The sequence below is a fragment of the Pleurodeles waltl genome, chromosome 9, assembly GCF_031143425.1.
Source record: "Pleurodeles waltl isolate 20211129_DDA chromosome 9, aPleWal1.hap1.20221129, whole genome shotgun sequence".
Classification (NCBI taxonomy): Eukaryota; Metazoa; Chordata; class Amphibia; order Caudata; family Salamandridae; genus Pleurodeles; species Pleurodeles waltl.
Genome location: NC_090448.1, coordinates 395,649,585 through 395,675,012, shown reverse-complemented (window position 1 = coordinate 395,675,012; position 25,428 = coordinate 395,649,585). Strand labels below are relative to the sequence as shown.

The 25,428-nt window shown below is 42.2% G+C and overlaps 1 protein-coding gene across 1 annotated transcript in view; it reads right to left on the bottom strand.

Moving 5' to 3' along the window:
* The window catches only part of SNX15 (sorting nexin 15), an 88,829-nt gene extending 67,964 nt beyond the window's left edge, over positions 1-20,865 (bottom strand). Inside the window, exons 1-4 of the mRNA XM_069207098.1 lie at positions 20,698-20,865; positions 13,795-13,830; positions 2,662-2,782; positions 2,210-2,325 (exon numbers count right to left, since the gene is read on the bottom strand). Of these exons, the coding sequence (XP_069063199.1) occupies positions 2,210-2,325; positions 2,662-2,782; positions 13,795-13,830; positions 20,698-20,850 (426 nt within the window). The 5' untranslated portion in view covers positions 20,851-20,865. The remainder of the gene's footprint in view (positions 1-2,209; positions 2,326-2,661; positions 2,783-13,794; positions 13,831-20,697) is intronic.
* Between the last annotated feature and the right edge of the window lie 4,563 nt (positions 20,866-25,428).

The following is a 25,428-nucleotide window of genomic DNA, read 5'->3' as shown; positions in this document are numbered from 1 at the left end:
GCACAGAAGAAAAAACAATCCACTAAACAAGACAGAAATGCTCTGGCTAGATCTAAAAGAAAAAGAAGTGAAGGAAAATCTGTAGCCAAAAAATAAAACTGCAAGAAGCTTGAGATAACAAAAGGGCCAGTAGAAAGGGATAAAAGAAAAAGAATGAGCACACAGGGAAAGAATCAAACTCTGGTTCTTTGGGGCTTCAAAGGGAAAAGATCTATGGAAACAAATTCCTGGTTCCCAAGACACAACTAGTAAGTAAACAAAGAAGAAAAATTCAGAAGTTCAGTGGCTAGAGCATTTTGAGATTCTTTTCCAGCGGCAAACGTGAACAGACAATCCCCAGATATTCATCCATCATTTCAGCAAATACAAACAAACCATACACGCTATGGGTAGCTAGCAAGAAGATAACAGCCATTGAGGATCTTAAAAGGAACAAAGAACCTGACAAAACATGGTCATTCCTAAATGTTTTGTCTACTTATTAGTTAAATGGATCACAACTGTCAGCAGTTTTAAATGTAATGATCATGTCACTCATGTGATGATAAAACGTTGTGTATTGTATTCCAATTGCATTTATTTAGAGCTTACTATCCCTGATGATATGTTGAAGCACATTTCTGTGAGTAGCACACTTCAAGGAGCCCAGGAGTAGTGGTTAGGTAATTGTTTAATGTGTTAATTAAAATTTAAATCCACTTGTACTCTTCAGATAAGACCCATTTACTTCATTATTTTAGGATTCCTGTGGACTAACGTTAATAGGTTTTAGTCTTATGTTCTCAAGATGAACCATGTAATGCGTTACATCTAAGATTGTTTGAGACTGAACTTATTTTTTTGATTGGTAAGGTTAAAAATTTGAAGAATAAGTTAGAGTTATAAATTAAGTGACTAATTACGTTAGTGGGGCAGAAAAGTCAATGCTCGTAGGAGGTTTGTACGTTTTTGCAAAAGTGCGCAGGTGGATGGTGGACCCAAGTTAAAAAAAAAATTAAACAAAGTAATATTAAATCATAAAAATCCACAAGTTTGTAGAATGTCGACTAGAAAACTTCACCAAATGTGTTTTATGAATACTACATGGCAGGCTCAAAGGAAGCAAGGTAAAAGTTTCTGCCCCAGGAGGGTTTAGAAAAGAGTTGGATGCAAAGGTGTGGTGTGGTGTGACATTGTCGGATGGTGGTATTATTTTGTTGCAGGGAGTGATAGGGTGTTATATCTTGGAGTCTGTTGTGTACTGTTTTTAGGTATAATATTGTGGTCAGAGGATGATGATGGTGTGATGTTCCATTGTGTGGTGTTGGATGGTGTGATGTGTTTAAAGGTGAAATATAATGTTGACATCTGGTATGTTGTATCAACTGGTGGGATTTGATATGTTAAGGCAGCAAGTGGTTTGACATCATGTGGCAGGGTATTTTGTATAGCGTTGGACTATGTGTTAATGTATTATATGTGCTACAGTGTAGTGTGATCTGGTACTGTATGGTGTGCTGAGTTAGAGTGTGTGTGTGTGTGTGTGTGTGTAATGCAGGGGTATGTAGAAATGCATGTTGTATCATGACAGAGTGACAGACTGTCTACAACTGTTGCATTATAGCTCTCCCTTTCTTGCATTTATAGTCTTTGTGTAGACTCTTGCTGGATTTATAGACCCATTGTGATTGAATATTTTGTCCATATTTCCTCTCCCTCTACACTATTTATGCTAAGGCAATATTTAGAGGTCTTCGAAATACCTCTGCCTTCACTTTTGCTATGATAAATAAACCCCCTTTTCTCATATAAAATATTAAACCTAATAACTTTGAAAATGCCCCTTATGTTTCCCCTCTCAGTTCTGTTTACCAGGCTGGAGACTTAAGACCTTGCATTTCTACTCACAACATCTCTTTTGCAGATGTTGTGCTATCCTTGCCTCCAGTCCTCGAATTGCTTAAGAGTGTTGTATATAAATCAAGAAAGGCATTTTACGCCATTTGTTGAGCTTACATTTCTCTTCCACAGAAAAACTGATAATGTATTAACGTGGGACATAGCAACCCCATTTTGCCTTCCACTGGCATTGCCTTCCAGTGGTTTTGTGTAGGGCAGATGTCCTCCTTAGTATAGAATGGTATTTAATTGTCCATTCTCCGTACTAGAACGAGTTTCTGCTTTAAAAAACATTGCAAGCAGAGCAAAGTTACAGGATAGTTACACATACCCGGAAGAAATCCTTCAGCTGTGGACTGTTGCTGAGTGCTGGGATGTTCACAGTAAATGCCAGCATGGTTTCAGCACCCTTCCTGCGCTCCTCAATAACGGCTTCTTCAAATCGGCCTGCAAAACAAAAAGACTTAAAGTGAGAGGCAGAAAACAGAAAGCAGTTAAAGGCAGAGGCATAGGAACAGTAAGCAAGTTTGGGAGCCCCCTATTTCTACTTAAAAGGACAAGAACACTTAACGTTTTCCGAAGTGTTAACTGTACTCTTGTCTATAGTCACATCGTTAACTTCCAATTTTGGAGGCAGAATATGCTAATTTCTGTCATAGTGACAGAAAATGGATGCTTCCTGTAACAAGAGGGGGGACTCGATGTTTAATGGCTTTGATATGAAAACAGAATTTACTGCAGCTCTAGTGACAGCAAGAAGAAGAGAAGAGGAGCTACAATTACCAAAGACCTGTGCTTTGGGGAATGGTGGGAATTCTTCCATTCTGCGAAACAAGTTGCGGTGTGTGTAGGAGAGCTCGCTGTGCAGCTTCTTCAAGTCACTGTAGCGTTTCCACACTGTGATCTGTTGGGGATAGGTAGACAATAGGATATAGTTTACCAAGGAAAACCAAACAAATCTAGTCAGAAAGCAGGTATTGAGCAACCATTGTATAGCACTAAAACTGAAACTGTAAATGTGTAAAAATCTCCCAATGTGTGTACTGTTGAAATACATTCAACACACAAGTAAGTACAAGCTTCCTTGACCAAGTGAGAACATGTGCTTGTATAAGTATGTCTGTATTTATGTATGTGTATAAATAAACAGTATATATATATATATATATATATATATATATATATATATATATATATATATATATATATATACACACACATATACACACACACACCAAAACATTTTTTTAAATACTCTGTTAGGGAAGTTGTGGTACTTTATATCAGAAGGTGAACCTTTATTATAAGGCAAAAGCATTGCAATCTAAAACTTTCAGTTGTAGAGGATGCTACAATGCCTATCAACCATTCAAATGTGTCAGTTGCTGTGAGAAATGCAACCATAAATCTCTCTAATCTACCGTTCACGATCTCACACTAAGGAGTCATTACAAAGTGCCCATTATTTGGAAAGGTAACACCACATTTGGTTGATGCTGCTACTCAGGGTGCAATATATACTCAGTGTGGAATTACTACATCCTTTAGATTTCTGCACCTTAAAATGAGGTATAACGTGGTTATGCCGCACTTTTAAACCATGTTCTAAAGGTGAGAAACTCCAACAGTGGTTCAATTGAAAATGAAATCCTGTGTGCGTGAGCTCAGATGGTATAGTACCTGAATATCATGTTTTAAATATCATCCTACTAAATATCAGACCCAGAATATCAATTACCAATATATGATGGTAAGTGTTGGGAACGGAATATTCCCTGCACTGTATACAGGCATATACCCCCTCCCTGGGTACTCGACTGTATGGGAAACTGGTGTTCTGACTCTTTTGTTGGGCCTGCAGTCTCGCTAGTTTAGTTGGTTAGCAGCGGCATAACCCTGTCCTTAGTAGCTCAAAGTCCAGAATTGGTTCTGTGATCCAGAAGGGCACACCAAGATAGCCTGACATGGGATAACTGTTCATGACCTGGGTTGATTAAATTAAGCAGTGGTAATAATGTACCATGTTTTGAGAATTCTACAGGGGGACCGGCGGCGAGGATTATGCCTTGCTTTCTTCCTTTAATGCACTTCCAGCAGCTTCAACATTGACAGAATACAAAACTAACTTTCCCATAAGTACCAGGGGAAGAACTACACAAACAACAAATGAGCGTGCAGAGTCCTCTATATACCGGGCCATCCTCCCCCCCCCCCCCCCCCTCCACGTAACACCTTCTTTCTTTCCCGCTTCCATTGCAGCTAAGTACACATTCTGTTCTCTCCTGACGCCCATTGCCATGAGTGTGTTCTGCTGTCACAAGAAGTGCTTCATTTTCTCACACCATAAGCCCCGTTGAGCTATGATAAGTACGCGGTCTCCGCGTTCCATTGCTGAATAAGGAACCGGGCCCAGGTGATTATCAGTGTCTTCGCCCTCTGAAAGTACATGGTGAGTGGGCCCCTGGGCTGTGACCCTATTACCACTTAAAAACTGTGCTAGCTTGCCTAGCTCTGTATATGCCTTCAGCACCCAAGAGACCCTCTCTGCTTACCCTGGCTTGACTCTGTGGCCTGCGCCTGCCTCCTATAACATCACAGGTGGTGCAGTCAGGTTGCTTTGCGCTCAAAGGGGTTTCACCCTCTCTATCCCACGCCTAACACTCACTTCCCTGCTCCACATAGAGCTAAGTAATCCCCAGTGAGGGAAATTTGGCCAATATGGCAGAGAAATATATAGAAGGGTCCCTTTTATCTATCGATAATGAGTTTTGCCGCTTCCGTAAATCAAACAGTGGCGGTAGCTATATAACCCTTGGAGCGCCGCCCATTGAGCTTCCTTACGCCTGCCCTTGAGCTTTACAGCTGACCCCCGTCCCGTACCACGCACGCCCCCCTCGCGTAGGCCAGCATCGAAACGTAAGGGCAATGCGGCCATGGACCTAGGGGCTTTTGGATGCCTGAAAAAAGCTTTCCTCTTTCTCCCTGAACCCTCTGGGGAGGACGACGACTCTGGTGCACTAAAAGGGCTGCCCCTGTCACTTGACCCAGACGATGGCAAATCGCCTGACGAAGTGAGCCAGTTCTGCCCCTTGCGTCCCTCCCCGGTCCCTGCAGACCCAAAACCCCAAGAGACCCCCTCAGACATGCTGGAGCCGGAGGACCTTATACACCCACCCTACTCCGATTGGACCCTACAGACAAGGTAGCCAAATATGTGTATAGTCGCCTCAGAAAACCTCTTGACAAGAAGGTCTAGGCGTGATTAAAAGCTGAACGTCCCCGTCCCTCTCTCCCAGGGAAGGTAGCCCTCACTCCCAAGTTAGATACCCACATTGCCACCTTCTTTCAGAAGTACATTAAGATCCTAAAAAAGATACCAATGGGTCCTGGCGTTCTTGCCAGGGCAAACTCTTGAACGTCGGCCGTCCACTCACAAAACTCTTGGACCTGGCGGAGGAGGCCTAAGCTACAAGAACCCCCATCTCCCAGAAACCATCTCAGGATGGGCGCAGCGAGTGGTCTTTTCTTTAGGGAACGCCAATTGCACCCCATCTGCAGAACATTGCCGCTCGTTCCCACTAAAAGTAGACCCCAAACTGGGAAACCTGGGCATCCGCGGAGGCGGGGCCAGCAGTGTAGGAAGGACTTTTTGGGGAGACCTTCATAAAGGAGCTTGGCAGGTTCGTGGCCACCTTTACCTCTCTCGACAACAAGCAAACCTCTATTAAAAAGATTTTTCACACAAAATCTTCATCGGGCCGGTAAAGGCAGATGGCGCTTGGCTAGCTGCTTTTACACTCAAGGCCCTCCCAGAAACTCCAAGCGGCCACAAGACAGTCCCATCAGGGAGAATTCTTCGCTACGCAAATAACCTTTCGAGGACATAAACCCAGAGGTTTCTCCAGGCACAATTCCAGGCTCAAACAGGTAAAAGTTTGCAATTCTTCCCAATTAAAAGTGGGAGGCAGGCTCCCACTCTTCAGACACAACTGGGAGAGGATCACGTCCGATGCATGGGTTTTACAAACCATTCAGGGGTTCCACATAGAATTTTATGGCACTTCGGTGCAACCTTTTCCTCCATGCTCGCTGACTCTTGCAGACGATCAGGCGGCCTTGACAGACCTGGAGGTTCGAGGATCTTCTGCAGAACGACACAATTTCCAGAATGCAACTCCACAATCTTGGACCTGGCGGAGGAGGCCAAATCTACAAGAACCCCCATCTTCCCAGAAACCCTCTCAGGATGGGCACAGGTGGGGTTATTTTTAAGGAACGCCAATTGCACCCAATATGCAGAACAACGCTGCTTGTTCCCACTAAAAGTAGACCCCAAACTAGGAGACCTGACATCCACGGAGGCGGGGCCAGCGGTCCAGGAAGGCCTCTTTGGGGAGGCCTTCATGAAGGAGCTTGGCAGGTTCGTGGCCACCTTGATCTCTCCCGACAACAAACAAATATCCATTAAAATGATTTTCCACCGCAAAATCTTCATCGGGCCGGTTGAAGCAGAGTGCACTCGGCTAGCCGCTTCTACACTCAAGGCCCTCCCGGAAACTCCAAGCGGCCACAAGACCAGTCCCGTCATGGAGAATTCTTCGCTACACAAATAACCTTTCGAGGACGTAAACCCAGAGGTTACTCCAGGGCACAATTCCAGGCTCAAACAGGTAACAGTCTGCGATTCTTCAAAACTAAAAGGGGGCGGCAGGCTCACACTCTTCAGACACAACTGGGAAGGGATCATGCCCGATGCATGGGTTTTATAAACCATCCAGGGGTTCCACATAGAATTTTATGGAACTCCGGTGCAACCTTTCCTCCACACTCGCTGGCTTTTGCAGACGATCAGACGGCCTTGATAGACCAGAAGGTTCGAGGATCTTCTGCAGAACGACACAATTTCCAGAATGCAACTCCATCCCAGGGCTTCTTCAGCAACATTTTCCTGATGGAAAAAAGGGATGGGGCCAGCAACTGGTCATCAATCTCAGAGTTCAATGGATGGCTCATTTATCACCGTTTCAAGATGGAGGGCATCCATCTTTTACGCAATCTCCTACAACCCAACAACTGGATGGTCCAGCTGGACCTTCAGGACTTCTATCTGACTGTTACTGACCTTTTCTCCCCGTTGCAGATTCCTGCAATTCTTGTGGTGAAACCAAGTTTATGAATTCAAGATATTGCCTTTCACGTTGTCGTCCACCCCGTAGTGTTTCACAAGGTCCTCAAGCCAGTGATGGAAAACCTGAGAGCTCAGGGTTTCCATCTTCTAATTTATCTAGATGATATGTTGATCCTGGATCAATGTCCCCATCACCTGGAAGAGCAGCTCCAAACATCAATCCACGTACTAGAAAGACTGGGCTTTATCATCAACAGATGGAAATACCTCCTTTCCCGAGCCAGATGGACTACATTTCTCAGGTTTGTCATAGACTAGTAAGAAGAGACTGAGTTTACCTTTGCGCAGGTATGCAAAAATCCGTAGGGAACTCAAGAGAACCCTTTCCAAGAAGGTAACCTCTATGTGACAGATAGCCCGGATTGTGCGATTGCTCTCCTCCTCCTTTCAGGCCATCTTTCCGGGCCCTCTTCACTACAGGGCACTTCAGCGCCTCCCACTTGCGCAGAGGCGTACATTATTCAGAACAGGTTCCTCTAATGGATGACCTCATAGACGCAATGAGGTGCTGGCTGGCGCACATGGAGGCCTGGAATGGCAGGCCCATCTTCAAATCCGAACACAACTTAATGACTGAATCCTACACCAGCAAATCCGGCTAGGGTTCACGATGTGCAGACTCATTTACAGTAGGAAAATGGTCCCTGGAGGAACAGCATCTGCATATCAACAGCTCTGAAGATGGATGACCTATCTGCTGTTCGATATATCAACCGCCTTGGGAATGCCAAGTCTAAAGCTCTGGCAGACTTGGCCAAGGAACTTTGGGAGTTCTGTCTGGGCAACAACATCTTAGTCACAGCAGAATATCTTCCCGGAGTATCCAATACTGTAGCAGATTGGTATTCCAGGCAATGGTCCGACACGAGTTTGTGGTGACTGAATCCACTGATTTTCAAACGATTTGAAGCCCAGTGGGGGCCTTTCTCAGTCGACCTTTGTGCATCCAGGCTGCACCACCATGTCCCCAGGTAGTCCAGCTGGTGGCCAGATCCCCTACAAACTGCGATGGATGCTTTCCTGCAGGATTGGTTGAAGGAACAGGGGTACTTGTTTCCCCCCTTCACGATGGTTATGAGAGATTGTCAGGCCAAGTCCGACGGCAGGAAGCCAGAGTACTCCTGATCACTCCTTATTGGAGATGGCAAGTGTGGCTTCCAGTCCATCTGGAATTTTCTTGGGATTCTCCAACCTTTCTACCCAGCATTCCGGATCTCCTTCAGAATCCTCTGGACAACTGTCACCCGTTGGTGATTCAGGGACGAATGTCCCTGATTGCCTGGCAGATTTCAGGCAATGCTGGAGAATCCCAGTTCTGTTGATCGAAGCTGAGAGAATCCTGATGGCTGCCTGAACAGACTGCATCAATAAACATTATAGGTCTGCACGGGCTAGATGGGTGCGTTCAAAATAATAAGCATCCCATAAGATGTGAAGTGGTCCACATTTAAACATTTTAGGCCTCACTACCTTCTCAGGGTTTGGTGTACAGGACAATCAACTCATACAGATTAGCCATATCTGCAGGACATCTTACCTTGGGGGGGGAGGAGAGGGGCTCTCCTTCGGGGGGGAACAGCCCTTGGTGTGTAAGCTGATGAAAGAAGTATGTTTGGCTCTTCCTCCCAAGCCTAGGTACTCGGTTCTCTGGAACGTCAATAAGGTCCTTAACATCTTTTGCTCTTGGCAGAGGAATAGGTTTTTGTCACACAAAGAACTGTCTGCAACACTGGCTATGTGACTATGCCTGGTGTCATGCCGTCGGGTGTCAGACATTCGTGCCTTGGATCTCAAAGGCCAGACTTCCAATACGGATGGGGGTGACCTTCCATAACTCTAGACACACAAAGACGAATTCTAGAGTGGTCTCCAATCCATTTTTCTAAATTGTGTGTGGTACTTTGCCTCAAGGCATATAAAGATGTGACAGAAGAATTCCGCCCTCTGGGAGAACAACAATTTTAATCTTCCTCAGGAAGCCTTACAAGGCGGTCACCTCCCTCACCATCGCCAGATGGATCCACTGGGTTATGTAAAAAGCGGGTATTGATATCACACCTTTTGGTGCGCACCCTGTGAGAGAAGCAATGGCTTCTTGCCTGGGAGCTCGACTGGAAGATATCATCAATGCAGTGGATTGGTCATCAGATTACATGTTAAAGCAGTTTTACTTCTAACTGGTGCTGGACATGGCTTCTTTGGTGGTGGATAAGCTTTGAACGGGCATAATCCTCGCCTCCGACCCTGCCATAGAATGTAAAATCTCCTAGTAAACATGAAGGAAAGTTTCAATTCTATTAAGGACATGGAGGCGAGGATTATTCCCACCCAAGGCTTTAGAGAGACATTTTTTCCCCTACCGGAACGTTTACTTTCAATACATTTCCAGAAGGGACAAGCGTAAGGTCAAAATATTCTGACTTCCTGGTTTTCAACAATTTCCGCAATTTGTCAGGGATCTGGACTTTGTGATTTTAACGTTGTGAATTGTTACCATTATAACACTTTCTCTTTAACTGTTTTCATACTGTGACTGTCTGTTTTTCTGTAAGATCGAATGGTGGTTTTACGGCCTTGTCTCTTTTTTCTGATTTCTTCTTAGGCTCCAATGGGACCAAAGGAGAATTAGAGAGAAAAGGAAGAACGCTCTTGTTGCACTTAAGAAAGAGGATGTTACATGGGGGATGTCCCAGCATATAGAGGACTCTGCACGCTCACTGGTTGTTTATTGTGTAGTTCTTTCCCTAGTGCTGAGGGGAAAGTTAGTTTTGTATTCAATGTTGAAGCTGCTGAAAGTGCATTAAACGAAGAAAGCAAGGCATAATCCCTGCTTCTGTATCCTTAATAGAATTGAAACTTTCCTTCGTGTTTACTAGGAAATTTTACATTATTAGTCTTGATCAGACCTTTTTTCTGTGTCAGAGTGGAGTGTGGTCTACTGATTCCGCTCGTACAAAGATCTGCTCTAGTGTGACCCACAAATACCTGAACTGACATTTCATGTGTGTACTGTGTGCATATATGTCCAGCAGATGTAACACGTGTGGTTGTAAGGTGTGTCTGCTGAGAGTCTGAGTACATAGAACACCAGATTCCATTCTGGATAATCCCTGGTTTAGCTTAGCGCAAAATGAGGGTGAAAAGACAGCAGAAGTATATTAACTGCATTGTTGTGGCTGGAGGGTGGAAAACCAGACACTAAAGTGAGGGAGGACAGAGAGAGAGCAACCCTTAGAAATCGACTGAGGTCCTTGTTAGCAAACAGTTGCTGATTAGTTTTCCCTGAGCATTGCATGGTCAGCAATTTATGTTAAAAGGTGAGGAGCTTTCTAGGCAGTATCTGCCTTTCTGTCTGTCCTTGATTACTGCTTCAGGAAGGCTGACAGCCTTCTGCAAAGATCTCACACCTAATTTTATCCTTGTTTTGGATACCTGTCATGAGAGCCAGCACCTTGAACAAAGGCTGAGTTTGATCTACAACCAGAAGATTACATTTGAAAGAGAACCATCCCAAAACAATTCCAGGACTTTAGACAGTGGATCTACCTCCCCTAGTCTTGAAAAGGAGTATGAAACCTTAATCTACTCTATGCAATTCCACTTTACAACACTCTATGCCACACTATAACACTCTACTCCACTCTATACCCTGCACTCCACTCTACACCGCTCTACTCCACTCTGTTACTGACACTTTACTCCACTTTACAACACTCTATGCAACTCCTTCTACGCCACTCCAACCCACTTTACTCAACTCTACTCTGATGGCACACTACTCCACTACACACCACTTGACCGTATGCCACTCCATTACACTCTACTCCACTGTATGCCCCTCCACTCTACACCATTCCCCAACACCGTATGACACTCTATGATACGCCACTCCACTCCTTTGTACATGTCACTCCACTGTATAATACTCTCCTCCACTTTACTCTACAACACTCTACTCTTATAACTCACGCCTTCTCCATACACTTCTTATAGCTTTCAATATTACATCACATATAGCATGTTAAATGTAGCATTCATAACACAATTCACGACATGTCTAATGACATAATTCAATGAGAACACTGCGTGGTAGAGTGCAGAGTTATAGTTAATGTAGTGTGGCTAGCAAGCTCACAAATCTGTCTATGGAGATGCGCAAGTTATATTTTCAGATGGGACACAAATTATAACTAAGTTATAATCTTAGAATTTGTAAATGTTGTGTAGTGTATGTTAGTTTTGTATAGAAAGAATAAATAAGGTTTTCCTAACAATTACTAATATTTGTGCTGCATGACAGTATCTCAAAAATCCCACCAGCTGCATGGTTGCATGACATGCCACATAATACTCAGCTCTTTATTGTGCCCGCTGCACCAACTCCCTTTCCCAACTATCGGAGTTGAAAAGGACCGATCAAAGGGCCCTTAAGTCTAAGAAGGACCTAGAAAACCAGGCAACTGCAAGGTCATGTGACCTGCTACACACAGGTTTGGCTTCCATTTGGCAGTCAAGGCACCTTTCCCATGATAAGCCAACTTGAAACAACTAACCAGTTGGCCCCCAGCACAGAGAACACCCCAGAAGACCACACAGATACAAGGTCACAAGCCTGCAGTGCACAGCATGGCTCCCTTATACACGGCCCAGTGCACCTTCCCAGCTGCTCGCCCAGTTGAAAGGGACCAATCGGAGGGCTTTGGCCCAGACAGTGCCCCAGAAGATCACACAATTACCTAGGTACTCAACCTCCTGTGCACCACTTGTATTGCCCTACTTCTAACAGACCCAAAGATCTTTCTACTGAGAAAGGCAAAGAATGCCTCCTGTCTATTGTATAAAGCCCTGGAAAAGGCAAGAGCCAACTCCTCCGCTACTCTTAGCTCTAACAACATCACTGTACTACATCACATATTGCCTCCTACAGCACCTGGCACCACCTCTACCATCACTTGCCAATGCAGCCTACCCAAACCCATAAATCACTCTAATACAGCCTCATTCACATTCCATTTGGCACCTTTCTTAACAAACACATTCACCTCATTCCAATTAATACCTGCTCTGCAGTCAGGCATGTAGCATACATTGCTGATATCATCACCTCTAAAAACCTGGATGCCACTTCCATCGAGATTTGGCTGAGACCACCTTTCACCCACATCCCTAAAATTCTAGTGCCACCAGACTGGAGCATCAAGCATATTCACCAGTCCAACAAAGCAGAAAAAGGAACTACAGTCATCCACCACTCATCCTGGCTTAGTACCCTTTAGAGGTAACAGGCCTTCAACATGTGAGAACTCCTATTCAGTTATTTTCCCTAACAGCAACAAAAACTCGGGTTCCATCTCATCTACAGGCCTTGTGAAGCAGTCCACCATTCAGCTCCAAGTTATCCAGTGTATCATAACAGATTCTACGATCTTCATAAACAACCTTTCTTGGAAAGGTTAATCTCAAAGGTAGCTTTTCAACCAAGACCATAAAGAGAACCTTCCTCAAATTAGCCAGACATTGCCAACATTGGCCAACTTATCACATTGCCTTTTGACACCATGGAGGAACATATGGGATCTCATCTGCAATACTCAGCCAATTATCACCAGCCTGCACCTCAACATATGGACTTGAATGATTATGTAACTACTGCATTTCATTTGACCTTCCCCACCCCTATTCTACCTGCAGAGGCCAAACAAAGCCATGGAAAACAATGAGTAGATTCTCAGGAAACTTCTCAATGTTTGAGTGACTTCTACAAAAGCTTCAACGAAAGCGAATGTCCGCTAATTAAACCACATTCTATTATATTCAAACCCTTTGCACCATGTTATAATCAGGAACTCAGAGGGAAAAGGTGGAAGACCTCTCATATTAGAGGCCAATACCAAGTAGAAGACCATCATCAGTGAATCCTTCAACAGAGGTAAGGTACTCTTCACTACAATCACTGTGTGAACTAAGCAAGTGGCCATCCACTGTAGAAACAAAATGCACAGCAATCAATATTCCAAGGCAAAGATGGACAAAATATGATAACACATCAACAAAGCAACAACAGTGGACAACACCACATCAATTCCTGCCAGCAATGAACACAGATAGCCCTTCAACACCTTTGTAATTGAAAAATTGGTTATGCTCTTTCAATTCCTCAAACGTAATATGTAAACCACGACATCCCATCTTATTTTGTGACAGAGATCAGTGGGAAAGCATCAGCATCTCTACTTACCATCATCAAGACAACTTGAGAGTATGTTTCCTCAAGTAGTTCTTCCATGTATCTTCTGAAGAAGCTAATCCTCAAACTAAATAACCTTGCTAACTACTGTTAATTCACCGTACTTCCCTTCCTCAGTAATAGTACAGAGGATGATGTTTCCACCTAGCTTCTTAAGAAGAGATGATGTCCTCCTGCCCAGCTACTACGCTGGTTTCAGACCAGAATATAGTACAGAGGAAGCCATCACATTCAAGCAGCTGATAATGTTCTCTTGATGTTTCAGAACAACAACCATACTTCACATTTATTGGTAGCATTTACTCAATCAACTATAAGCCATTCTGAAAACACTTCCATTCTGAATGAACTACTGACTTGCGCCATCAGCCTCCTACGAGTAACCTACACTGAGACCATATTCCTTGTCTATACCTTTTCACAGAATGGCAAAACTTACCTTCCTCGGATATGCAAAGAGAAAAATAGGAAAGGTACTTACTTCTTTCACATCCTGTGGATTCTTTTTTGAAATGAACTGCAGGAAAAGAAAACGAAAAGAGGGTCAGATAACGTGTTTAACAGAGCCAAAATCCTTGATCATTCCATGCTTACAGAGATGCTGAGTGTATGTTATCTGCCCATAACATACGACCAAGAAGGGTCAGCTAGTAGGGACTTGGGAACTATGGTGATGTGTGTGCTAGCTACTGCGACTGCTTCCATGAAAGGCCCGCGACATGCCTGGGGCTAATCTGCCCAGAGTTTTCTTTGCATTTTGGCTGTTTTCTAGACAAGGTCTTCACCCAGCCCGGTGAGTGTCCTCTCTAGACACCCTCTATGCTACCCTCTATACACAGTTTCCCATCCTTCATTAGCTACCCTTTCTACACCATTTTTGCCTCTCCATTTTTATCCACTGTACACATTTTCCTTCCAGAACTGGTCATCTTAAGTCAGGATCTTATTTCTATTTGGCAAGAGTCTTCCTTATCAGCGGTAGTGCTCTGTAAAGAGGTGTTAGCCCCCAATCAGCTGCCCTCTATAAACAGGTTGTTTAGCTGAACAGGATGTCATCTCAAGGCAGGTACCCCTGTCCCACTGGATGTCCTCTGTCAACACGGTCTCCACTAGTTATCCGTTGACCTATTTAGACAGCCTTTTAGACAGTCTTCCTCCATTGGATATTCTTGTTAGACAATATTTTATTCTCTTTTCCTACCACGTATACACATATTGTCTACTTAATGATAATTCTATTCTGCATACTGTCCTAGCTGACTGCCTGTCCTATGTCGGGAGCTTCCCAGTCTCCCCTAGGCTGCCGGTGATCAGTTGTTTGTCTCAATTCAATAAGACAGTTGTCAACTTATTTTGCGGCTTTGGTATGTTATGTTATCCAAAGTCCTTTTCTTATTGTTTCTTGTCACGAGATATGCTTATCTTGTGTTATGTAGAATGTGTATGTTCAATTATTGTTCCACGCTCTGAGTTCTTGTTACTGCTTGGCACTCAGCGGTATCTTGACAGTTGCCTTTGAGAAGCCGAGCAGCGTGTGAGGTCGTCCGTGGGCTCTTTGCTATTCTTCAAGAAAATAAAGCTTCACTTACTTTTCCTGCTGTGCTCCGCATTTATTATTCTAGGAAAGGCACATTCAAAATTTGGTGACGACGACGTGGAAAATTATTGGATTCATTTACGTGAGCCCATTGATTGCCTCTCTCTACTTGGTTGACGTCGGCCACTACTTCCACTTTCAGGATTTCTTGTCAAGCTGCTTCATTCTCGACGACCTGGTAGCCTTACCTTGGCTACTTGTGATACCAAAGTATTTGGCAACGTTGTCTTATAAATTGAAAATAAATATAGCTGCAAGGCACCAGAATTGGAATTTCGCCTGGAGGCATTTCGCACTGCAGCCTGTTGACGCGCTCACGGCTGGGTAGCCTCGCACTTCACCACGAGGGATTCTGCGCATCACCTAGGTAATGCGTCAACATCACCTGTAACACAATCTGAGGCTCCTGCACGTCCAGAACAGGCTGACGTGTTCATACAGACAGGAAGTTATTTGCATCAACTTCCAGGTTAACATGCTTGGCTCAGCACACCTGACCTGGAAAACGCCCTCAGGAGCGTTTTCAAACACTGCATGTTTGATGTACTGTAAGAAGCAGCAAGTCTTCTGTCGTTGACAGGCACACCACTTTTCTGCCTGGACTGTTGATTCATTGGTGACAGGCACACCTTAAAGCCTGTTTTAACAGTGGTATTTATTATACTGGTTGTCCTTGGCGGTGACAGGCACTCCTTGTTAAAATTGAAGTTTGGAAGATTTTGGATGTTTCAAATGAAGTAAGGATTAAACTTGTGTATTTCTTCAAGTTTCTAATTGATTTTTAGGGACATCATTGTAATATAGTTGCCTTTGCTTGTGTGCATTATATTTTACTGTGTGGTATTTTCTTTTTTAACAGATTAAGGCCTTACAACAATATAGCAGGTAATTCTCTAAAATGTGTACAATTAACTGAAAATTATTTTGTTGCAATTGATGCCACTAAATCTGAACCCCAAAGAAAAGTGGCAATTTTATTTAGTCATCTTGGTCATGAAGGGGAGCAGACATTTGACAACTTACTGTAGCGAGTGCTCCAACGGATGTTTAGGGGGTCATGGAATGTTTATACTATGGCTGTAGCTAGATTAACTAATAAATTCTCAGAACAGCCCTGTGCACTGCTGGAAATATTTATTTTTTTCAGATGTAAACAGTCCACTGAATAATCTGTTGAGGAAAATATCTATTCTTTAAGAAGTCTGGCAGCTTTATGCAATTTTGGAAATTCACTTGACATCTAATACGAGAAATTTGTGTTCAGCTGTGATTTTAGTAAAATTCAGGAGCATTTACTAATTTCTACAGATCCCACTTTATCTGAAGTGATTAAAATAGCTAAGCGTATTGAAAGGTCTATTATATTGAGTAATGTTATAGCCTAAGTTCATCACAAGGTATCTCAAATGTAGATGTGTTTAGTGATACTAACAGTATTTCTACGGTTACAGTCAAACTAAAGCCTTCTAAAAATTATATAGAGAAAAAGTTCTAATGTATGTTACACGTGTGGTTCAATATCTCATTTAGCTAATAATGACAATTGCCCCTCAATTAATAGGAGATGTAACAAATGTAACCAAAGAGGTCACTTTCAGTCTGTATGTACAAACACCAGGACTAATATAAAAGTTGGTTGTGTTGAAGTTGATACTGATCAACACTCGCAGGTGTTCCCCAAGGTAGTATTAACTATCAGCAAAGAAAACAATTCTGAAATTAATGTCAGAAGACCTTGGTGTTAACATCATTAGGGAAATGTCTTTAAGTAGTATGGCAGACTCAAGGGCACCAATTACTATCATTTCGTACAGTATGTACTATGATCAGTTTTGTGAGGTTCCGTTATTTAAAACAGATTTAAGCTTTTGGAGAGCAGGACATAGACATGCTAGGGATTTTATTGATACTCTAACATGTTTAGATAGACAAATTGTGACAAAAGTCTATGTAGCTCACAAGGATCGCAACATAACTGAATGGCACGATTTGGCGAGACTGGGCACCATGCTGGTTCCTGGTGCGGAAAATCTAACTGACAATGTTATTTCTTTTATTGAACCTGTTGAAGGAAATTCTATCAACAGAATAGTATGTATGTTCCCAGACATATTCACAGAGAGTATTGGAAATATTACTAAATTTTAACATTGTATTAAATTGAAACAAACTGCCACACCAATAGCACACAAGATTTGACCTGTACCCATGGCTCTCAAAAACTAATTGAAAACTTTGCTGGTCAAAAATGAAAGCATCATTCAACCTACTGAGTCCTCTGAATGGGTGATTCCACTGGTAACTGTAGAAACAAATCTGGTAAAATCAATTTATGTGTGGATCTAGGTACAATAAATGAGAATATTATTGTGGACTGTAACCCTTTACCAAAGGTTCAAGATCTGTTAGCAAATCTTGGAAGGTCTAAGGTGTACTCATTGTTGGACCTCAGATCTGCCTATCATCAGATTCCACTTGCTACAGAAAGCCGAGACTTCATCAGTTTTATCACACCATTTGGTTTCTTAGAATGCCGTTTGACTTAGCTTCTCCAGGAAGCATGTTTCAAAGATTTATGGATACCATTTTGAAGGGGATTCCAGGAGTTCAGGCGTTCCAGAATGATGTCCTCATTTTTGCCAAAACAGTTAGGGAACATGACCTCATATCAGAAAGAGTTTTGTGCAAATTTCAATAAGTTGGCATCACGTTAAGGAAAGAGAAATGCAAGTTACTCGTCAAGCAAGTAGATTACTTAGGTCACTGCATTTCAGACCAAGGAATTAAACCCCTATTGTCTCTAGGCAAAGCAATTCAAGATTCGAAACTTCCCCAGAATAAGGATAACCTTTGATACTTTTTGGGCCTTTGTGAATATTATTTGTGTTTCATTTATGGTTATGCCTGATTGTTCAACCTTTACGATCCTTAATCAAGAAAGGGCAGAAATTTGTTTGGGAGGAGGCTTGTGATGAAGCATTGAAGAAGATTAAGATTCTTATTACTTCTGCACCCATTCTTGCAGTGTTTTCGGCAGGCAAGCCCTGTGGTTTGATGGTGGTTGCCAGCCAGATGAGTTAAGGGGCTGTCTTATCTTAATGGGTAGAAAATCAGGAAAAAAACAATTGCTTTTGCATCTCGTACTTTAACCAAGGCAGGAGCCAATTATAGCACAATAGAAAGAGAAGCCTTAGCTTGTTCATGCACCATTGAGAAGCTCAGAACGTTTTTGTGGGGCACAAGGTTTGAAGTATGTGTAGATCACAAACCTCTGATTTACATAATTGATAGTAATGGTGCTGGAAAGGCATCCGCTAGACTGATCAGGATTTTGTCCAAGTTGCAAGAATATAATTTTTCCATCAAGTATTTACCAGGTGGCAAAAATACCAGAGCTTATTACCTTTCTTGTGTGCCTTTGGCAGTTGAGGAGTCTGATATTTCAGAGGATGTTGTAGAATGCGTTGTTGCACTGGTTGAAGACACTTGCAATACCAAGAAAATAGCAATTTCTAAAGAGAATTGGTTAGAGGCTCTTCAGCGTGTTGTGTGTCTTCTGCACGCAAATTTGTTAAAACAGATGGCCAAAAGAAAGGAATTTGGAGTCAAGCTTAAAACATATTCCCAGGTTGCTAGTGAATTGTCTATTGTTGATGGATTCCTCTTAAGACATGATTTATTGGTTCCTCCAGTGTCTTTACGAAAACTTTTGTTTGATATTGCTCATGAGGGGCATCTGGGAGTAATAGCAATGGTGCATAATCTAAAGCAATTTTACTGGTGGTCTTGCGTGGACAGAAATGTGAATTTGTGGGTCAATGATTGTGCTATCTTAGCTTCAGATAAACATTGGATGACATCAGAAACTTCTTTACATATGATTCCTTTGCCTGAGGGGCCTTGGTTAAAAGTTACCCTGGATTTTGCTGGACCTTTTAAGTTGTTTCCTATTTCAAAAAGGTATCTAATCGTTCTCGTTGATTACTTTTCAAAATTGTACTATTTTGATTTTGTACCTTCACCAGACACCGATACAGTTATTTAATTTGTGAAGAAAATATTTTATATTGAAGGACCACCTAGAGAATTAATAACAGATGGCACACATTTTAAATTAAAAAAAAAAAAAAAACTGTATTGACAGAATATTATGCACAAACAAGTTGCATTATACTCCCCATCTGCCAATGGTTTGGTTGAGCGTGTTAAATACATTTCTTAAAGAAGTAGTACAAACAGCTATTTTGACCAGAGTAGATGCTGAGAATTTTCTGAGAAAGAAGACATGGAACAATTTAACAACTCCACACACTATAACAGGAGTTTCTCATTTTAAATTGCTACGCCACAGATCACCTCAGACGATGTTGAACCCTGATTGGGTTTAAGTATGTAAGGGTTTAGACCATCATGTTAACTTAAGAGATGAAGTGCGGAATAAACAAAGTGCAATATAAATCTATTTCAATAGTAGACATAAATCAAACAAACTGAGTTTAAGGAAGGAAATTGGGTTAGTATTAAAAAAACCAACAAGGTTAAAAAGGGGAATCTAAATATCCCCTGCCTGTAAAAATTGCTAACGTTTCTAAGAGTGCTGTGTTGGTAGACGGCACAGGAGGGTGGAGTAAAAAGGAGTTTAGTTAAGGTATCAGCTGAACAAGCCCATAAAAACCTAGTATTGAAAAATGGGGGAATCAAATCATACCTTGATGATGCAAATTACACTGTATGGTTTCATATTTTGAATGCATGTTCTAACTCTATATGTTACATTATTCTGAATAGTGCAAACTCAGACACTTTGTCCAGTCCTTGGTCTTCTTCTTCTACTGCAGGAGAAATGGATAACCCTGAGGGATATTCCTCCCGTGGCATCATCACTAGCATTTCTCGCAATGTTTCTATTCTCACAGGGTTTAGGGATTACTATTAACAGTAATGTATCCTTTTGTTTTTTTATTTTTTTGTGTGTATTGAAGGGAAGATGATGTGGTATGTTATGTTATCCAATATTCTTTTCTTATTGTTTCTTGTCACGAGATATGCTTATCTCGTGTTATGCAGAATGTGTACGTTCAAGTGTGGTTCCACGCTCTGAGTTCCTGTGGCTGCTTGGCACTCAACAGTATCTCGTCAGTTCCCTTTGAGTAGCCGAGCAGCGTGGGAGGTCGTTCGTGGGCTCTTTGGTGTTCTGATGAAAATAAAGCTTCGCTTACTTTTTTTTGCTGTGCTCCGCATTTATTATTCTTCGAAAGGCACATTCAACAGCGGCTGCTCCTGCTATTGGGGGTTCTGTAGAGACAGGTTCTCTTTCCAATAGCTGTTCTTAGTAGAGAGTCTTTTCCACTTGTCATTTTCGCAACTCGGTTCTCCAGGACACTAGCAGTCTTCTTTAGGCAAAGCCTGTCACCATAACAAATGTTCTTATCACAGTTTCTGTCCCCTTTAAACAGGTTCTCAGACTACCGTACCTCCACGATGCTCTCATTCGATCGACTTACCTCTGTATTCCAATTTGCTCAACTCTGGCGACGTTGAACTAAATCCCTGAAAACATTAGGTTGCTAAAGAAAAAGCAAGCGCCGGAGAACGGTGTAACCGAAGACATGGAGTCACTTCCCAACGTGTGCACTTTAGACACGTTAGGAAGCAATGAAACGCCAAATATATAGTTTAGTAAGCAGGATTCCATAATTATAGTATATCTATACAGGCTAAACTTTGGGTGTCAAGTTATCCTTTCCCAGTGCTTGTCCTGTGCAAACACCCCATTAGTTACCTCACCTCTGCCTTAACGCAGTATTCCGTAAAGCCCCGCTCGTTGAGCCGGCTCTCGGTCACCTGGTACCGGCGATCGTACTCCTCCTTCGCCCGGCGAGACATGACCAGCAACAAGGACTTCCGTACACACACGCTGCGCATGCGCTCATTTCGCATCCTAGGCGCATGCGTTCAATCTTAGTACCAGTTTTGCTGTCGCCCTATGTCACGCGCTACCCGAACAAGTTTCACGCTTTCGGCATGCTTTTTGTTTCGTAATCTATACAGAGTTTTTATGGTCTGGATTGACAGCGGAGCTGTCGACAGACAATTATGCGACTAACATACATGCTAACATTTTAGAAGAAGGAAATGGGAGATTAAAAAAAAAAAAAAAATCGGGAGGATGCATGTTTCCCTTTCACTAGTATTGAAGGAGGGGCAATTTCAGGCGAGAGACAGCCTTTTGGCTTAAAAACATCAGGCACCTCCCTCTGAATAGGGTCTGTTGGCATGTTTGGTCTAACACCAAAGAGGAGCTTTGGCTCAGCCCCATGTTGGGAGTCAGGAGTACTTTTTTATTTGGAAGAAGTAGTGTGCTACCACAAACAAGTATTGGCAAAGCCAATCGGCTTCACCTTGGTCTTTTTTTCTTCTTAACTGGATTAAAAATATTTAAAAACTTATAGTAATGTTTGTTTTATATTTTGCAAAAACAAACCTCATTATAACATTTTCGAATATTTCTAAACCAGTTAGAAAAAAAGACAAAGGCGAAACGTACTGGCATGCGGCTTAAAAGAAAGAAGACAGCATGCAGGACGGAAGATGGGAGCAAAGACAGAAGCCAGTGAAGACAAAAGACGGCATGCAGGAAGAAAAAAGAAGTACCTTCAGTGTCGTAGCCAGAGGAAGGACACTGGCCAGTGTCCAATGGAAAGAGACCGGAAGGAGTACTTGAGCCACAGGCAACTCAACGGCAAGATCGGCGAAGAAGACAACGACAGGAAGTGGCGTGAAGACGACGTGCTGACCAATCCAAACGCATAAATCAAAGCGACGTTGGAGTAAGCCAGAGGTAAGAAATGGGCTGGTTCTAAGCTCCTTTTATACGTTTTTTTTAATAACTAAAGATTTTGCAAGCATGCGCGCAAGTGCACATGCAGGCAAAACCTAAAAAGTGCTTGCCCTCTGTGTAACTGTGGCCAATTTGTTTATTTATCCAGCTGGCTGAGCTTGAGTTTTCAGGGGCTTACACATAACATTGGAATGCCATTGAAGTGCCTTTGATAACCAGATATTTTATAGTGTTTGTCTTTCTCTGGCAACAGCATGGATGGGAGGAAGGTAGTCATTAACCTACATGGATTTTTAGGTCTAGCTTGATAGTGCAACTTTTACGTGGATTTTTAGGTCTTACTTGACAGTGCAACTTTCACTTGACCATTTAGCTGAAAGCAATATTATCCTTCAGTTCATTGCTTCCACAAAAATACATTGCCATTCCCATGCTATCTACTTGTGAAGCTTCACATTTCCATACAACATTCCTCTACAGCATTGCCAATGCTTGTTAGCAATTTTGGATACACCATTGGAACCTTGGTCAGTACCCATGATTGTAGTGTGTCAGTCCTCCCACTGTTGACATCTTTCTTAGGGGAAAAAAACCATTGTCTCAGCATCACTTAATCTCACCGTGCAAAAAGGAAAAAAAAAAAGAATGTGACCTGGTGCTAATATAAAGTGCTCCAATAGCCTCGGGTTGATGAGTCAAAATGGAGTCATCAAATGAGTCCCAAATGACAAAAATACACAGAGCTGGTATGATAATTGGTGAAAAAATAACAAGGTTTGATGTAAAGCTAGCTTCTTTGTAGTAGAGATGTCTACCGTGCTTTCTCAGTTTTTAAAAATCTAGACTTTTTTTTGATGCTGGTACTTGAGTAAGAATTTGTGCAGAATGGTTGATATCTATATTCTTTTTCATTTTTGCATGCTTTTACTAGGTGCAACAGAGACCAAACAGCAACATTTAACATAAAAAAAATTGCGTTTGTAGGCATTTGCATTATTTGTTCAATTTTAGATACACACACATGTTGCCCATTTGGTGCCTAGATTTGGGTGAATCAGGATTGTGTTAACCTCAATTTCACAAGGGAAGGTGTCCCAAAGATAAGGTACAAAACAGTATTTAAACATACAGTCAAAAAAGTAAGGACTGACTCAAAAAAGGAGTTGTAGAGGGGAATTTAAAAAAGCATAAAGGTTAATTACAGATTTCAGAATTACAATGCAGAATAATGGAATACAGAAGCTACTGGGTTACATAAATTCAGCTGCTATAAAGGCTATCAATGGAGATAATACAAAAATCAGAGAAATGCTAAGTTCCAAATGTGCAGGTAAATCAGTGAGAATTTGAGCAGCATTCCTAGATATCAGGAAAGGTCTTGTGACTCACCCCCTTATTCAAGTGTTTATATTCAGTGTATTTGCATAGAAAAGTACACAAATCTGCAAAGTCATCATGGCATGATCATTTCACCCACAAATCTTAGTGCTGCATTATTTAGCATAACATAGCCAAATCACCTAAGCACCAACCCACTACACGAATATTGATTCAGAAGGGATTAAATCATTTAATCCATTCAGAGGGGAAGACATAATTTCACCTGGAGGTATCAAAACAAACTAGTTACAAAAACAACAGTGAACCTTTGAGAATGAATGTATTATTGCATGCAAAACTTGTTACAGTAGACTAGAGAGCCTTCTTCAAGAGCAGCATCATTTGGAAATACACAAACCCTCATCTTGCTTATAAAACAAACAAAGAATAAACAATGTAGCATTGATTTTAAACAAGATGGTGTTGAGGCCTAAATGATGAGATGGAAGAAGATGCTAGAGACTAAGGGCCAGATGTAGCAAAGGGTTTTCCCATTCTGTGTCAATGGGAAAATGTGTTTGTACATATGGACCTTAGGGCCTAATTAGGAGTTCGGCGGATGGGAAAACCAGTCCCCTGAACTTTTGACAGGGAGGTTGCCGCTACACTGGCTACCTCCCCGCCGGACACATTAAGACTTTTCCGCCATTCAGCCTAGCGGGAAAGTGGCAGCCGGCAATGCTATCACCTGCAGGGTGCATCCGCACCCTCGAAGTGTTCACTGTCTGCACAGAAGACAGTGAACATTGCAAGGGTACTGGGCGGGGGACCCCTGCACTGCCCATGCCAAGTGCGTGGGTAGTCCAAAGGCCCCCTTGTGCCCTCCTGCACCTGTTCTCTGCCAGCCTTTTTATGGTGGTAAAACCGCCATGAAAAAGCTGGCAGAGAACCAGGTCGCAATGAGCCCATCGGGATCACTGATGGCCGTGCCCTGGCAGTCTGACCGCCAGTGTCTTAATGTGGCGGTCGGACCACCACAGCAGCGGTAGTCCTGACTGCCACCGCGAGGCTGGTGATCTCAATGAGACCCATAGGCTATGATCAGATTAAGATGTTGGAAGAATCAAGACACAAGAGACAGAAAGTGATGATAAAATCATCAGAGGGGGGAATATAAGGAAACAGTTTGAGAACGCTTTATGCTCTCAAAGAAGGTTCTCTAGCCTACTGCAACAAGTTGGTCAAGGTCCTTCTGCTTACACATCAACTGATTTCCACAAACCATGCTCTTCAAATACTTTGACTTCATGAGAAACGCTAGTAACACTAGCAATAAAAGCACTTAACACTTTACTAGTATCTTGAATGGAAGTACAGCACTCTCTCATCTTTAAAATCCTTTAGACTCTGCCTCTTTTGCAAGAAGGATATCTAGTGTAATGTGGTCCTGCATAATCATCACGCACATAGTAATTAACTCATTATTTATCTGAGTTAATGCACTGGCAGTGTTAGAATCAATCTACAAGCATAGGTAATCTTCGAATTTTCACATCATTCATAACCTCTCCAGTAGATGGAATCGTGGCTCCTCATACATGCAGCACAATTTGTCCAAATCTTTGTTTCACTCGTTTCAAACCAACAGCATCACTTATCTCATTTGCTTGGTAAACCCTCTGGCATACCAAAGCTAAGTAGCAAGAATCCACCCAATTATGAGGTAGGTTAAAATAAGCAGTCTTTTCACATACATAATTAATTCCTCTAAATATTGATTCTTCACCAACCAGAAGTGCACCGTTGCCAATATAACTCCTATCACACTCACTCTTTCCAACAAACTCCATTGATTTAGCTCCTATAGGGTCATGACACCACATACATAATTCACTCTTTCTCTCATGTTTCATTCTCACCCTTGGATGCAAATTCAGATTTGTAAATGTATCTTGAACCTCAATCTGTTCTCTCATCTTGCTCTCATAATTCCAATCTCAAAAGTTTCACTCACCATATATTTTATTCCTTAAGAAATTCACACTCCTGTGTACTCAGCTTAGAAACAGACCCCCTTTCAGCCATCTTAATATTCAAGTTAGTTTATGCAGTCACTTACAGATATTTGATATAGATCATCGAATGCCCAGAATTTTCAGAATCAGGAAGGTCCTTCCAGCGTTGAAGTCCAACAGGTATGGCGACACAAAATCTTGCTTGTTAAATATTGTTAGATTTGGCAGCTCTTGGTGTGTTTTCCATGTACGTTTTGCTTCCAACCTCTTGTGTTTGGACCCTGTGCTGTAATTAATTTTTGCTGGTTTTGATACTCTGGGCACTTTACCACTGCTAACCAA